The 16341-nt window shown below is 45.2% G+C and overlaps 1 protein-coding gene across 2 annotated transcripts in view; it reads left to right on the forward strand.

Moving 5' to 3' along the window:
* The window catches only part of cemip (cell migration inducing hyaluronidase 1), a 268013-nt gene that overhangs the window by 141919 nt on the left and 109753 nt on the right, over positions 1–16341 (forward strand). For both annotated transcript variants that reach the window (XM_068017722.1, XM_068017724.1), the window contains exons 3-8: positions 2185–2322; positions 6526–6667; positions 7159–7395; positions 7662–7841; positions 10142–10212; positions 14808–14903. In XM_068017722.1, the coding sequence (XP_067873823.1) occupies positions 2185–2322; positions 6526–6667; positions 7159–7395; positions 7662–7841; positions 10142–10212; positions 14808–14903 (864 nt within the window). The remainder of the gene's footprint in view (positions 1–2184; positions 2323–6525; positions 6668–7158; positions 7396–7661; positions 7842–10141; positions 10213–14807; positions 14904–16341) is intronic.

Consider the following 16341-nt stretch of genomic DNA (forward strand, 5'->3'; position numbering starts at 1 on the left):
TTAAAATCGTGACTGTGGACTCCTCACACCGCTCCTGCCCACTGCTATTTCAACTCGCCAGTTTTTACATTCAGGGCAGGCAGCAACCTCAGGCAAGCATGGGGTCTCATTACAATCTCAAAGTCATGCTCCAATGATATCCCACTCACCCTCATACAATTTTAACTCAAAATCGCGGAAGCCCCGCCCAGTCTCCAACTTGCCAGCAAAATCTGCTGGGAATGGTGTTTCAGAGCCCCTGAAGCTTTATAAAAATAGCTCTCAGTTGCAGCCCACTAGATCACAGGATCTTTTGTTGTCTGGTTTTCCGAGAGAGTTTCCAGATTCCAGCTCACTCCACTTTTACAACCTTTGCATCAGTATTATCTACTTATTATGGGTACCATGGCACCATTATCGCTACATTATTGTGGATAGAGTAAGACTTGGAGAAGGCAGGGCAGCAGCAGCATGTCCTCACCAGATGAGGAAGAGTAGGGGGAAGGTGAGGAAGGAGCTGAGGAAGCAGGGTCACCTCAATGCCTTGCAGTCAGGGGTATGAGGGATCAGCTCATAGCTCACGGATTCTGTTCATTGCTCACACCCTGCCATGAGAACTTAAACAGAAGGCTCTGCGAAAAATGGCCCCTGTTACTTTCTTCCCAACTGTCATCATCCTACCTGGAAGAACATTCAAACCAATTCAATCAACTTGTATAAAAATTACATTCTGACATTACAGACTCGGAACTGCTGTTAAACCACACTGCAGACCAAAGTACCAAATGTGATCAAAGTGATTAATGTGGTGCCAAACATGATAAATTTCATTCATTCATTTCTCACCCAGGTGATCAACATATTTATCCATAACAATAATTGGGGATAATAGATTGTGGATTGAGGGTGAGGGGTTTGTGGACTGAGGGTGAGGGGTTTGTGGGTTGAGGGTGAGGGGTTTGTGGGTTGAGGGTGAAGGGTTTGTGGATTGAGGGTGAGTTTGTGGGTTGAGGGTGAAGGGTTTGTGGGTTGAGGGTGAGGGATTTGTGGATTGAGGGTGAGGGGTTTGTGGGTTGAGGGTGAGTTTGTGGGTTGAGGGTGAGGGGTTTGTGGATTGAGGGTGAGGGGTTTGTGGGTTGAGGGTGAGGGGTTTGTGGATTGAGGGTGAGGGGTTTGTGGGTTGAGGGTGAGGGGTTTGTGGGTTGAGGGTGAGGGGTTTGTGGATTTAGGGTGAGGGGTTTGTGGATTGAGGGTGAGGGGTTTGTGGATTGAGGGTGAGGAGTTTGTGGGTTGAGGGTGAGGGCTTTGTGGGTTGAGGGTGAGGGCTTTGTGGGTTGAGGGTGAGGGGTTTGTGGGTTGAGGGTGAGTTTGTGGGTTGAGGGTGAGTTTGTGGATTGAGGGTGAGTTTGTGGGTTGAGGGTGAGTGGTTTGTGGATTGAGTGTGAGGGGTTTGTGGATTGAGTGTGAGGGGTTTGTGGATTGAGGGTGAGGGGTTTGTGGATTGAGGGTGAGGGGTTTGTGGATTGAGGGTGAGGTTGTGGATTGAGGGTGAGGGGTTTGTGGATTGAGGGTGAGGGGTTTGTGGATTGAGGATGAGGTTGTGGATTGAGGGTGAGGGGTTTGTGGATTGAGGGTGAGGGGTTTGTGGATTGAGGGTGAGGGGTTTGTGGATTGAGGGTGAGAGGGGCTGATTGAGAGTGAGGTTGTGGATTGAGGGCAAGGTTGTAGATTGAGGGCGAGGGGTTTGTGGATTGAGGGTGAGGTTGTGGATGGGGATTGAGGGTGAGGGGTTTGGGGATTGAGGGTGAGGTTGTGGATTGAGGGTGAGGTTGTGGATTGAGGATAAGTTTGTGTATTGAGGGTGAGGGGTTTGTGTATTGAGGGTGAGGGGTTTGTGTATTGAGGGTGAGGTTGTGGATTGAGGGCGAGGGGTTTGGGGATTGAGGTGAGGGTGAGGTTGTGGATTGAGGGTGAGGTTGTGGATTGAGGGTGAGGTTGTGGATTGAGAGTGAGGTTGTGGATGGGGATTGAGGGTGAGGGGTTTGGGGATTGAGGGTGAGGGGTTTGGGGATTGAGGGTGAGGGGTTGTGGATTGAGGGTGAGGGGGTTGGGGATTGAGGTTGAGGGTGAGGTTGTGGATTGAGGGTGAGGTTGTGGATTGAGGGTGAGGTTGTGGATTGAGTGTGATGTGTTTTGTGTTACAAGCCTGTCCTGATCAGGATCCAGATCTGCACCAGTGGAATCCTGGCCACAATGAGGAACATCGAGTGAATATTGGACGAAATCGGAAACTGCTGCTGTCTTCTTCGGCTACAGTCCATTCTATTCACATCTCTGATGGAGGTACATCTTACTGACTTGTTTAAAGGCTTTAATTGGATTTAATTTTTGTTCTATTATATATGCAATAAATCCAGAGGTAAAAGAATGTTGTTGCCCTTTAAGATTCATTTAATTGTAGTCATTGAAAAACCCGAATAAGATTATTTCCTTTCTTCACTAAAGGACATGTTTCTGTACTTTTACTTTTCCAATAACCACAAAATTGGACAGGGTCCAAAAATGGGTGTGGGGATTAACTCGCACCTGCTACTTCTGATCCAGGCAGCAAGCAAACTTTAAATGATTGTAGCGTGCTGCAGCGCTATGTGTGGTTGAGTGGCTGCAGGCCTTAGCAAGGGGTGCAAAATCCTGAAAGGCTAGCACAAGTTAAAGCTAGATTGAACTACTTAAAACCAGCCTGCACTTCTTAAACAGGAGGTACATTCTGGCTGGAGTACGTACTGGAAGTCATTCTACAGCTGATTCTGACGTGGGGAAAACACAACAATGGCACAACATGGCAGAGAGAGGGCTCCAAGATTTGCTGATACTGCACCGAAGGCCTTGGTGCAGGAGCTGGAGAGGAGGAGTGATGGCATTTATCCACAGGGGACGAAGGGGCTCACCAGACAAACTTTGCAAAGGCAGTGGAACCGGATAACTGTGGCAGTTGATGCCAGGAGGCCCCAAAGACGTGGATGCAGTGTCGCAAAAAGTTCAAAGAACTCTTATGAGTGGTCAACGTCAGCAAGTTCATCTTCAAGTGCTGTATTCCATCACTGCCAGCTTTTCAACCATGACAGCCACATCCCCCAACACATTGCATCACACTCACTGACACATTTCCCTTTCTCTTGCGGGACAAGGTCGCACATAACCGGACAGAGCAGCAGAGAAGCAGTGCAGACAGGCATGCTGGATGTCCTTACCCTGATGAAGGAGACAGTGATCACCATTGGAGTGGCCTTGGCTGAGGCTGTGGCCATTTGTGAAACTGAAACCATTGAAAATGATGGTATCCTTATACCCTAATCCTCCTTCTCACATCCCACTTTCCCCTGATCCCACAATCTCTTCTGATTTACAAGACGCAGATGGTGTAATCATGCACCTCTTGCTTGCTTCCCTCCCTCCCCTCAGATACCCAAATCCTTTCAGATACCAAAGAATTGCCAACTGGCAAGGCAGTAGTGGAAGAACAAGAGGTGGAAGAGCAGGAAGGCAGTAATGATGAAGAAACACCGCCTCTTGCTCTCATACTCACGGCCACCAGTTCAGATATTGACACTGCGCGTAATTTAGAGGCTAGCTTAGATGTGGGATCTGCATGCTGTGAGACACTGGGCATGAGTGACCTGCAGCCAGGACAGGTGCCAGCTCCCCAGAGGGTGAGGGTGCACACACATTTTTCTGAAGGGGGGGTCAGATGAACACTTTGATGGGGTGGCCTACAGAAGAAGGCTGATGGGTCTGCATAGGGTAATGTTTGGTGCATTGGGAGGCCTGCCCAAAATCTGCTGGTCACTATCAAAGAGCATGGAGAAGTCCTGCATCAATCTGGCACAGGGCTTTGTGCAGAGCTTGGAGCACATCCTTTCCAGCCTGGAAATGGTGTCCAATCCAGAATACTTCTGGACTCAACCATGATCCAGTGTCTGATGGCCGATGCATCAGCTTCCATTGCAACACAAACAGAAACTTCTCAAAGCCTGAGTGCTGCAATGGAAACTGAGAATGCTGCCATCATGGTTGTGGATATCATTGCTCAAAGAGACTTGCAGGGTGTCACAGCAGTCCAGTAATCTGTCTTCCAACATATTACTATGATTGCTGAGGCACCACCCACAGGGATTGGCAATGGCTCCATAGAGCACGAGCCGGCTGCCCTCTCGCAGGATGATAGCATTCATCCTTCCATCACTGCCACTCTGCCACTGCCCTTGCTGCTGTCTGCCAGCTCGGCAGCCCGGACTGCTGCTGCCCATGCCAAGACGGTGCAGTCTAAAGCCGGGCCTTCTAGGATCAGAGTTGCTTGAGGTCATCATGCAAGGTCATCTGCAGTGTCCTCCAGAGGAAGTCAGCAGCCTTCCACCAGCCATGCGGCAACCACTGGGGTAACACTGCGTAGCAGCACTAGGACAGGCAAAGGCACATGGAAGACGGGCACTGAGGGAATGCACAAGGGACTTAGTTGACGTTTGTTTCTAACATGCCATGTTTTGATTTATAAATGTTGTTTGGAATGTTAATTTTGTGGTTGCTTTGATCTTTGCATTGTGGCCAAGCAGACACCATCATGGTCAGCAACAGGGAGGGTAAGATGTGGGACTGTTGGTGAATGGGAAATTGGAGTTGTGTTTACTGGTACTGCAGCTGGATGAGGTGTTCATGGACAGTGCAGACAGAAAGGGACTATGCTGATTGCCTCCTCCCTCTCCCCTCCTCATCCTCATCCTCTTCCTCCTCATCCTCCTCAGCAGGGTCACCATATAGCTGGTGGCAGGACTGTGCCCTCATGATAGTGAGGTTGTGCCTCACGCAGCAGATCACCACAAATCTTGACATGTGCTCTGCCAAGTACTGCAGTGCTCTTCCAGAGTGTTCCTGGGGGCAGAAGCATTCTTTCAGCACCCCAATGATCTGCTCTGTCATATTTTGTGTGGCAGCATGGCTTTCGCTGTATGCCTGCAGTTCACATGTGTATGAGTCGTGAGCCAAGTCGGCAAAGGACAGCTCTTGTCTCTCAGTAGTCACCCGTCTGTCATGGATGCTCAAATGCAGATGGCATAGTGAACTTCCGTAGAATGGAGGCATTATGAGTGCTGGCAGGATACCTGGAATTGACCTGGAATTGACCTGGAATTGACCTGCATAATTCTCTGCGTATGGTCACACACCAGCTTGATGTTGAGTGAGTGGAATCTCTTTCGGTTGCAGTACATCTCAGAGTTGACATACAGAGCCTACAAAGCAACATGCATGCAGTCAATAGCATCCTGTGCCATGAGGAAGCCTGCAGACCTCACAAAGCCTCGTGCTTGCTCTGCCTGCTGTCTTGGAATACAGTGCCTCAGTGATCTCCCTTATGAATCAGTGGATGGCAAAACTGGGCAATGTTTCAAATATCACCTGCTCCAGCCCGGAAAGAGCCTAAATCATAAATGTTCATGGCCACGGTCATCGTCACGGCCACTGGAAACATCCTTGCCCTGCTCTGAGGCTGCAGTTGTGTCTGCAGATGGTTGCAGATTTCAGAGATGATGTCCTTAGTAAAGTGTAGACATCTGACACACTGGGCTGGATTTGGTGTAGGAGGTGGGCCTCCTGGCACCGGACCGAAAAGGTTGGGGGGGTGGGAACCCCGCCTCTGCATTTTTGAGCCACCCATGATTTTCAATTAAAAATTCACGAGCTGGGACCCTGCCCCTTTAAAGATGGAGATCCCGCCTCCAAGAGCTGCTGGCCAATCAGAGGGCTGCAGCTCAGCAGTATTGGTTGCACCATTGGGAGCGGTGGCCACTGCTGGTACTACAGAGGCCTCGGACCCAGGCCCAGCGCTGGAACCCTGGACAAGAGGTAGGTGAGGCGGGGTCGCCGGGGCCTTCTGGACTGGGGGGTGGTTGTGAAGTCCAGGGTGAGGGGGCTCCTGGGGGCTAAAGTTGTTCCTGGTGGGGGTCCTCTGTGGGCCATAAATTGCCCACGGAGAAGGGACCCCCCAACAACCCCCCAAGCCTACAGGGAGGCTGCCTCATATATTGCAAGGCATCCTCCCTGCACAGCACAGGACCAGTCCCGCCAACCACCGCTGGTAAGATTCTACTGGCGGTGAGACCAGGCCCTTAATTGGCCATTAATAGGTTGCGAAATTTAGCTCCTATATTTTCTGTATTATTGTGCAAAATTATGTCGATGTGGATAAAACAATAACATCAGAAAAGGCATCAGTCCATCTTCACACAGTAACAATGAATTTCCTACATAATTTAACCACCTTAAATAACGGGTTTTTATATCCGTGGAAATCTTTGTACCACACAGGCTGAAATCAGAATTTGAAAAAAAATTAAAAGGATAAGGGAATGGGGCTAATTGGATAGCTCTTTCAGAAAGCAGGCACAGGTGGGATGGGCTGAATGGCCTCTTATTGTGCTGTAACATTATACAATTCCCATAAGATCCGGACCACTGGTCAGATATACATTTGTTCATTATCTTCTTCTGTAGGTAAACTGGTCATTTCAGACGGAAACGAGAAACCTATCGTCCTTCGTACACGAAGCATCCTGATTGAAGATGGTGGTGAGCTGCATGTTGGCAGTGAAGATTGCCCATTTCAGAAAGACATCACCATCATTTTATACGGAAGGTAAATAGAATACAGAGTAGATTTTACAAATCAGTGGTGTGGATCTTGACTTGTCAGGAGCATATGACAGGAATTTGGGTGCGGAGTTCATCACACCCTGCAGCAGTTTCTGTCCATGAAATCGTGTTAGTCATGTTGACTTCAGTACCTGAATCCCCAAAGCACAATCCCAGCTCACAAACCTCTGCGGGTGTGATTTTGATTTAGAGTGAAAGTGTCGAATGGACAATTTCGATTCCGCCGTCATCATTTCTCTCCCAATTTTAATTTGCATTGACTTCAGTGGGAATCAGAACTGGGAGAGAGGTTGCAACAGGCATTGAATCAATATCTCTCATTTAACATTATCACCCGAAGTTAAAATTACTTCCTGTGTCTGGAGCACAATTCATAGCATTTATCCCACATAGTTAATGAATACTAAAATATCTTTTTTTCTTGGATAAAATGCCATACATATAAGTTTTGTTTCTCATATATTTTATTTGTAGATCTGATGAAGAAGCCGAAGGACTTCATAGCTACTTTGGGTTGAAGTACATTGGAGTTAGTAGAGGAGGGACACTGGAAATTCACGGTGCTCACAAACTGTCCTGGACGTTTCTGAACAACACCCTCCATCCTGGTGGGTTGAGTGAGGGGGGCTACTACTTCGACAGAAGCTGGGGCCATCGAGGCATCATAGTCCATGTCATTAACCAGATTGGAGAGGTAGTCCATTCAGACAGGTGCGTTGAAACTTGTCTACTGAGCTTCTTAGCCCAGATTGTCCATCTCCTCAGCTGCAATGTAGGAAAAAGTCTGAAAACAGCTGCTGCTTCTCGATTTACATCTCTTGGTTTTATCGTTTGCCATGTTTGTACTCATTAGACTGATGTGCTTCTTTCTGGGCTCGAGTTCTGTATGTGCTGTTCTTTGTTACTCTCAAGGTGATTGATGACTTGAATACCCATATGCACAATTAAGGACTTCTTTTGTTAAAAAAAACACACAGATTTGATACCTATAAAAGCAAAGATGAAAGTAAGCGTCTCACTGAGTACTTGGACAGAATTAAAGAAGGCATGATAATATCAGTGGCTGTGAATGATGAGGGATCGGCCAAGCTGGATGACTTTGCCAAGAATGCACTGTCGAAGCTGGGGAGCAAATATTTCAGACACCTCGGGTTCAGGTAAGGTTTTTTAAAATATAAACCATTTAAAAAAAAAATCTTAATCAGCATAAAATAAAATTGACCACTTGGAGAACTTTAATTCCTGTATTTGATCACACTTGACAGTTCACCTCTTTACAGCTGCCAAGAATGGAGTTCTGGCCTAGCATACTTCTCAGTCACTGCTGCAAATACAGATTGTAAACCCTTTTTCCAAGAGCTCAGAATCTTAATCTTGCCATAATTATAGTTGAAAACTAGCAGGATGTCCTCAATTGCAAATACTAATGGGCAGTGGATTAAAAATCGTGTTTATTTACTGGGGCCAATCCAATCTAATTTAATAATTTTCTGTCCCATAAAAGCCTGGCTTCTCTTGCTATACAGGCCAGACTTTGAGTGGTATTTAATATGGTTGCTGGAATAAGGTCTATCTCAGCAATAAATACAGTCGGAGGCCATTCAGCCCATCCAGCTCATGCTTCAATCGAAACCTAGGATTGCCCCATACAGTATCTGAATGCTTTGGATGTTTCTAGTTTTTGTTTACATATATCTGTATTGAATTTTATGTGCTGTAGTTCTGATCACTTACAAACATTCTTCAGGTACTTTTGAATTCCCTTGGCTTCTTCATCAGACTGTACTGCTGCAAACGTTTAGTATCATCTGTGATTTCATTATCCTTTCAAACCCAGATCACTTATAGACATCTGAAACATTAGTGATTTGTCTACTTTAAATTTGAGTAACTTCATTAGTTTCATTTCCCTTTGAATAAGAAGCCCTGTTCACAGTTCTACATACTTCTGGTCAGCCTTTCATCCCAATATCCTACCTCCCCTGTGGAAACATAGGAAAGGTACTTATTATCTCTGCCATTCCTTCATCTGGCACTTGAAGCTGCAAGTGAGTGTGCAGAGTTGTGTGTGAAGTGCAGTGTCAGTGCCTGTATCTCTGTGTCGGTGTTAATGGTACTTCTTCAATGTGCAGTGTGGAGAGTAGTATACAGAGTCACTTCAGATTACTTAGATTCACTGATGCAGAGATACAATGCAAGTGGACAGCAAGACCTATGTAACCAATCACATCATCAGAGAATTAAAGTGGTCTATTGACGGGCGGCGAAGTGACACAGGGTCTTGATTGATAAGGCTTATTAATTTAATTAACACAATCCGATAGTTCCCATTCAGTGGGGTAGTCAGAGATGAAATGCACCAGACTGGAAATAGAGCTGTAATCGAAAGCTTGCCCTCGCCAAAAACCTTTCCACTAATTGGGCAGCATTACATTTTGGTGGTTTGTTTAAATTTCTGGAGCTGGAAGATGTATCAGAACTGGAATAAAAATGTAAGTTAATATTAGACTGTATTCTCTATATTCTATTTTTAAAATTTTGAAGGCCTATTTGTGAGGACTGGTTTCCACTGCTCTGGAATGTTTATTTTGATCTAGTAATCTTGTGCAACATTTAGCCTGTGCTCACTTAAAATCTGCTTTAGCAACAAACGCTTTCAATTGAAGTCTCCACTGTGGATTAGTTGGTCACACTCTCGTTCAAGTCCCACTCAAGAGATTTGAGTACAAAATCTAGGCTGATCGCTGAGTACTGCACTGTCAGAGGTGCTGTCTTTCAGATGTGATGTTGGGGTGGCACGGTGGCGCAGTGGTTAGCACTGCAGCCTCACAGCTCCAGGGACCCGGGTTCAATTCTGGGTACTGCCTGTGCGGAGTTTGCAAGTTCTCCCTGTGTCTGCGTGGGTTTCCTCCGGGTGCTCCGGTTTCCTCCCACATGCCAAAGACTTGCAGGTTGATAGGTTAATTGGCCATTATAAATTGCCCCTAGTATAGGTAGGTGGTAGGGAAATATATAGGGTCAGGTAGGGATGTGGTAGGAATATGGGATTAGTGTAGGATTAGTATAAATGGGTGGTTGATGGTCAGCACAGACTCGGTGGGCCGAAGGGCCTGTTTCAGTGCTGTATCTCTAAACTAAACTAAACTAAACCAAAGCCCTGGCTGCCCTGTCAGGTGGAACTGATAGATCTCATGGTACTATTTTGAAAAACAGCAGGGGTGTTAATCCTGGTGTCCTGGCCAATATTTATCCCTCAATCAACATCACAAAAAACAGATTATCCGGCCATTATCACATTTCTGTTTGCGGGAGCTTGCTGTGTTCAAATTGGCTGCCGCATTTCCTACATTACAACAGTGACTGTACTTCATTGGCTGTAAAGCACTTTTGGATATCCTTTGGTCATGAAAGGTGCTATCTAAATGCAAGTCTTTCTGTTTTCCTTTTAAATTTAAAGGCACCCTTGGAGCTTTGTCACGGTTAAAGGTTCACCTGAATCTTCTGCAGAAGATCATGTTATTTATCAAGGTAACCGAGGAAACACACTCTGTCATTCTTATTATAATCAACTTTGATATGATAAAAGGATGAGATTTTATAAGCTGGCAAGTTTTGTGTTTGATTCAAAAAAATTCTAAGGTTAAATTTTCTGATCGCTTTTCCCCAGTGGGTGGAATATCAGGAAATTTAAAGTGGAATAGAACCTTGGCTAGGCTAGACTTGGAGTACTATGAACAGTTCTCTTCTCCGTATTTAAAAAGGATATAGAGGATATATATGGAAAGGTGCAATAAGAATTCACAAGGACTGCAAGGATATACTTGCCATAAAGGCTGAACAGATTGGGATTCTTCTCTGGAAAAGAAAAGGCTAAAGGGTAACCTGATAAAGGCCTTTAAAATAATGAAAAGATTTGATAGGATAGACATAGAGAAGATGTTTCCAGTTGTGGGGCTGTCCAGAATTAGGGGCCGTAAGTATAAGATAGTCACTAATAAACCCAATAGGTAATTTCAGGAGAAACTTCTTTAGCCAGACAATGGTTAGAATTCGGTTGGAGACTTGGGCGGAGAAATGGCAGATGGAGTTTAATCCGGACAAATGTGAGGTAATGCATTTTGGAAGGTCTAATACAGGTGGGAAGTAGACAGTAAATGGCAGAACCCTTAAGAGTATTGACAGGCAGAGAGATCTGGGCGTACAGGTCCACAGATCACTGAAAGTGGCAACGCAGGTGGATAAGGTAGTCAAGAAGGCATACGGCATGCTTGCCTTCATCGGTTGGGGCATAGAGTATAAAAATTGGCAAGTCATGTTGCAGCTGTACAGAACCTTAGTTAGGCCACACTTGGAATATTGCGTACAGTTCTGGTCGCCACACTACCAGAAGGATGTGGAGGCTTTGGAGAGGGTACAGAAGAGGTTTACCAGGATGTTGCCTGGTCTGGAGGGCATTAGCTATGAGGAGAGGTTGGAAAAACTCGGATTGTTTTCACTGGAACGACGGAGGTGGAGGGGCGACCTGATAGAGGTTTACAAAGTTATGAGTGGCACGGACAGAGTGGATAGTCAGAAGCTTTTTACCAGGGTGGAAGAGTCAGTTACTAGGGGACATAGGTTTAAGGTGCGAGGGGCAAAGTTTAGAGGGGATATGCGAGGCAAGTTTTTTACACAGAGGGTGGTGAGTGCCTGGAACTTGCTGTCGGGGGAGGTTGTGGAAGCAGGTACGATAGCGAAGTTTAATAGGCTTCTTGACAAATACATGAATAGGATGGGAATCGAGGGATACGGTCCCCGGAAGTGCAGAAGGTTTTAGTTTAGACAGGCATCAAGATCGGCGCAGGCTTGGAGGGCCGAATGGCCTGTTCCTGTGCTGTACTATTCTTTGTTCTAATGTGGAAATCTCTACCACAAGGTGTAGTTGAGGCAAATAGCATAGATGCATTTAAGGGGAAGCTAGATAGCAATGAGGGAGAAAGGAATAAAGGATATGTTGATAGGGCTAGATGAAGAAGGGTGGGAGGAGGCTCACATGGAGCATAAACACCAGTATGGACCAGTTGGCCAAATGGCCTTGATTCATCGATGCATAGATATTCCATAGAACCATAGAAAAATTAGAGCACAGAAGGAGGCCATTCAGCCCGTCGTGTCTGTGCCGGCTGAAAAAACTCATCACCCAATCTAATCCCACCTTCCAGCACCTGGTCCATAGCCTTGCAGGTTACAGCACTTCAGTTACATGTCCAGGTACTTTTTAAAAGAACTGAGGGTTTCTGCCTCTACCACCATTCCTGGCAGTAAATTCCAGACACCCACCACCCTCTGGGTGAAAAAGATTTTCCTCATGTCCCCTCTAATCCTTCTACCAATCACCTTAAATCTGTGTTCCCTGGTCATTGACCTCTCCGCTAGGGGAAACCGGTCCTTCCTGTCTACTCTATCTAGGCCCCTTATAATTTTGTACACCTCAATTAAGTCACCCCTCAGCCTCCTCTGTTCCAAGGAAAACAACCCTAGCCTATCCAATCTTTCTTCATAGCTGCAACTTTCAAGCCCTGGCAACATGGGTGGCACAGTGGTGCAGTGGTTAGCACTGCAGCCTCATAGCTCCAGCAACCTGGGTTCAATTCTGGGTACTGCCTCTGTAGAGTTTGCAAGTTCTCCCTGTGACTGTGTGGATTTTCGCCATGTGCTCGGTTTCCTCCCATAGCCAAAGACTTGCAGGTTAATAGGTAAATTGCCCCTAGTGTAGGTAGGTGGTAGGAGAATTGAGGGAAGGTGGGGATGTGATAGGGAATATGGGATTAATGTAGGATTAGTATAAATGGGTGGTTGTCGGTCGGCACAGACTTGGTGGGCTGAAGGGCCTGTTTCAGTGCTGTATCTATCTATGATCTAACATTCTTGTAAATCTTTTCTGTACTCTCTCCAGCACAATTATGTCCTTCCTGTAATGTGGTAACCAGAATTGTACCCAATACTCCAGCTATGGCCTAACTAGCGTTTATATAGTTCCAGCATTACATCCCTGCTTTAGTATTCTATACCTCGGCCAATAAAGAAAAGCATTCCATATGCCGCCTTCACCACTTTATCTACTGTCCTGCCACCTTCAGGGACCTGTGAACATGCACTCCAAGGTCTCTCACTTCTTCTACCCCTCTCAATATCCTCCCTTTTATTGTGTATTCCCTCGCTTTATTTGCCCTCCCCAAATGCATTACCTCACACTTTCTGGATTGAATTCCATTTGTCACTTTTCTGCCCACTCAACCAAACCATTGATATCTTTCTGGAGTCTATGGCTATCCTCTTCACTATTAACTACATGGCCAATTTTTGCGTCATCAGCAAATTTCCCAATCATGCTTTCCATTTGCAAAAATATCCGTCGACTACTACCCTTTGTTTCATGTCCCTGAGCCAATTTTGGACCCAACCTGCCATATTCCCCTGTATCCCCTGGGCTTTCATTTTACTGACCAATCTGCCATGCGGAATCTTGTGAAATGCCTTACTAAAATCCATGTCGACCACATCCACTGCACTGCCCTCATCAATCCTCCTTGTTACTTCCTCAAAAAATTCAATTCAGCTAGTAAGACATGACCTTCCCTTAACAAATCCATGCTGACTATCCCTGATCAGTCCGTACCTTTCTAAGTGGCAGTTTATCCTGTCCCTCAGAATTGAGTCTAACAATTTACCCACCACTGAGGTCAGACTGACCGGCCTATAATTATTTGGCCTATCCCTCGTACCCTTTTTAAACAATGGTACAACGTTTGCAGACCTCCAATCATCTGGTTCCTCGCTCATATCCAGTGAGGATTTGAAGATGATCCTCAGCGCATTCGTTATTTCCTCCCTGGCTTCCTTTAACAGCCTGGGATACAATCCATCCAGGCCTGGTGATTTATCCACTTTCAAGAATGTCAGACCCTCTAGTACTTCCTCTCTCATTATGCTAATCGTATCTAATATTTCACACTGCTCCTCTTTTACTACAATGTCTACATCAACCCTCTCCTTTGTGAAGACAGAGACAAAAAACACATTAAGAACCCTGCCCACATCTTCTGCATCCACGTGTAAGTTCCCTTGAACATCACTGATAGGTTCTACCCTTTCCTTGGTTAGCCTCTTGCTGTTAATGTACTGATAAAACATCTTCGGGGTTTCCTTGATTTTTACCTGCCAATATTTTTTCATGTCCTCTCTTTGCTTTTCTAATTTCTTTTTTTACTTCACCCCTGCACTTTCTATACTCTTTCTAAAGTATTAAGATTTTTGTGATTGTCATAAGCTTTCTTTTTCTGCTTTAACTTACCCTGCAAGCCTCTAAATAACCAGGGGCTCTAGATTTAGCTGTACCACCCTTTATCTTTGTGGGAACATGCCTACACTGTGCCTATAGAATTTCGCTTTTGAATGTCTCTCACTGGTTTGCCACTGGTTTACCTTCAAGTAACTGTATCCAGGCCACTTTCACCAGATCACCTCTCAGTTTCAGAAAATTTGCCTTCCCCCAATTTAGAACTTTAACTCCTGTTTTATCTTTGTCCTTTTCCATGATTATGCTAAAACTAACTTATTATAAAAGAGTATAGAGGCATTGAGAAAGTGCAAAAATGATTCACAAGAATAATACCAGAATTGAGAGGATATACTGACCAGGCAAGGATGAAAAGGTTGGGCTGGTTTGTGTAGATGTGTTGTGTTGTAGATTTGATGTAATTCCATGTAAATTGCACATCATTAAACTGAATGAATCCTGGATGGTTTGCTAAGGGTGCCCCCTGGTGGTGAGGCTCTGCACTGGGACGTGCAATTGGAAAATTTGCCCTTTGACCTCCTGTTTAAATTTGGCATAAGATTAGCACAATCCTTGGAGAAACGACCTAAATAGAAAAGTTAATGAGGGGGTTTGGGAGAATTTCCATGGACATGCAAGGCCTATGCCCAAGAACATTTAGTAGGGAAATTGTATGGAGAAATTTAGTTGTCTTTAAAGCTTTTATTGGGAGAACTAACATAAAGGAAAATCTTCTTTTCCATTTAAGAGTTGAAATTATAATTTTGAGCGAAATCCAGATTTTTTTTTTTTGGTAACCCCACAGGCGCCAGAGGATCTGCTGCTGCAAAAGTGTTTAAACTTTTCCAGTCCCCTGATGGGAATCACTTCACTGTTGGTTCAACGAGTGAGTGGGTACAAGGTAAGAATGAGATAGTTTCAGTGTTAGTTTATTTTATATTTCTAAACAAATCTTCATATTTCACAGTCCTTGACAATTGCAGAATATGAACGGTTTCATTGATTACAGTATGATCCAGATATCATGCAAGCTGGCCAATAGCCAAATGTGTCTAACTGAGGTTGAGTTTCTGAGGTAGACCGAAGGCGAAAGCTGTAAAATTTAAAAAGCATCCCTTTTATCTGCATGGTAGTGTCCTATCCAGGGCACAATGTTTCTAACTGTGATAGGTCTCAGCCTTGGCTCACCTCTGAGTCAAAAGGTTGTGAGTTCAAGTCCCACTCCAGATACATTATACACTCAGCCTGGGCTCTGCAGTAGTGACAATGTCCCATTGTGGATGGTGGTGTCTTTCAGATCAGACATTAAACAGTTCTCTCAGGTGGATGCAAAAGATCAAGGCACTTTTCAAAGAAGAGCAGTGCAGTTCTCCTGGTGTCACAACCAAAATCACGAAAAACAAATTATCTGGTCATTTAACCCATTGTTGTCTGTGGGGAGATTTTGATGTGCACAGATTGGCTCTGCATTTCCCGACACTAAACAGTGACTATACTTCAAAACCACTTCATTTGGTGTAAAGTGCTCCTGAAGTCAGCAATGAAATATTTTTGCGGTGCAGTCACTTTTGTAATGTAGGAAACATGGATGCCAATTTGTGCACAGCAAGATCCCACAAACAGCAATGTGATAGTGGTCAGTTAATCTGTTTTAGTAATGTTGGTTGAGGGAGAAATATTGACATAGGGAGAATTCCCCTGCCCTTGTTCGAAATAGTGTAGTGGGATCTTTTACAACCCCTGAGGAGGCAGCCAGGGCCTCTGTTTAACATCTCATCTGAAAGTCAGAACCTTCAACAGCTCAGCACTCCCTGACTACTGCACTGGAGTATCAACATAGGTATTGTACTGGAGTTGGACTTGGACCCACAACTTTCTGACTCAGAGGCAAGAATGTTACTTTTGAACCACAGCTGGCACTGTATCTTCAGTTATAGATTGAGGGGAGGGTTCAAGTTACCTCCCATGGTCTACATTCTGCCTCCAAGTTTAAACCAGCCGTCAAAGGCCAGGCTGCTAAGTTTCTATAGGTGCTTGTTTGGCCTGCTTGGATTTTGGAGAGTTGAGGGTTTTGGAAAGGGCTGTTTTTGCTGCTGTTGACTAATCTCTGGATCTCCCTCCCTGCTTCTGCACTTCTTACCACAGCCCATCTCTTTAAACTAGCTACAAACCACCCCTTTGTTATCCATCCCCTCACAACTCGGTGTCTGTTCTCATTCAGTCTACTTGTGAAGCAACTTGGGTGTTTTTTTACATTAAAGGTGCAGTGTAATTGCAAATTCTTCTTGTAAGTCCTACCCACCCAGCAGAAAACGGCCAGGCCCGGTGAGTCACCGGAA

This window comes from Heterodontus francisci, chromosome 38, assembly GCF_036365525.1.
Source record: "Heterodontus francisci isolate sHetFra1 chromosome 38, sHetFra1.hap1, whole genome shotgun sequence".
Taxonomy (NCBI): Eukaryota; Metazoa; Chordata; class Chondrichthyes; order Heterodontiformes; family Heterodontidae; genus Heterodontus; species Heterodontus francisci.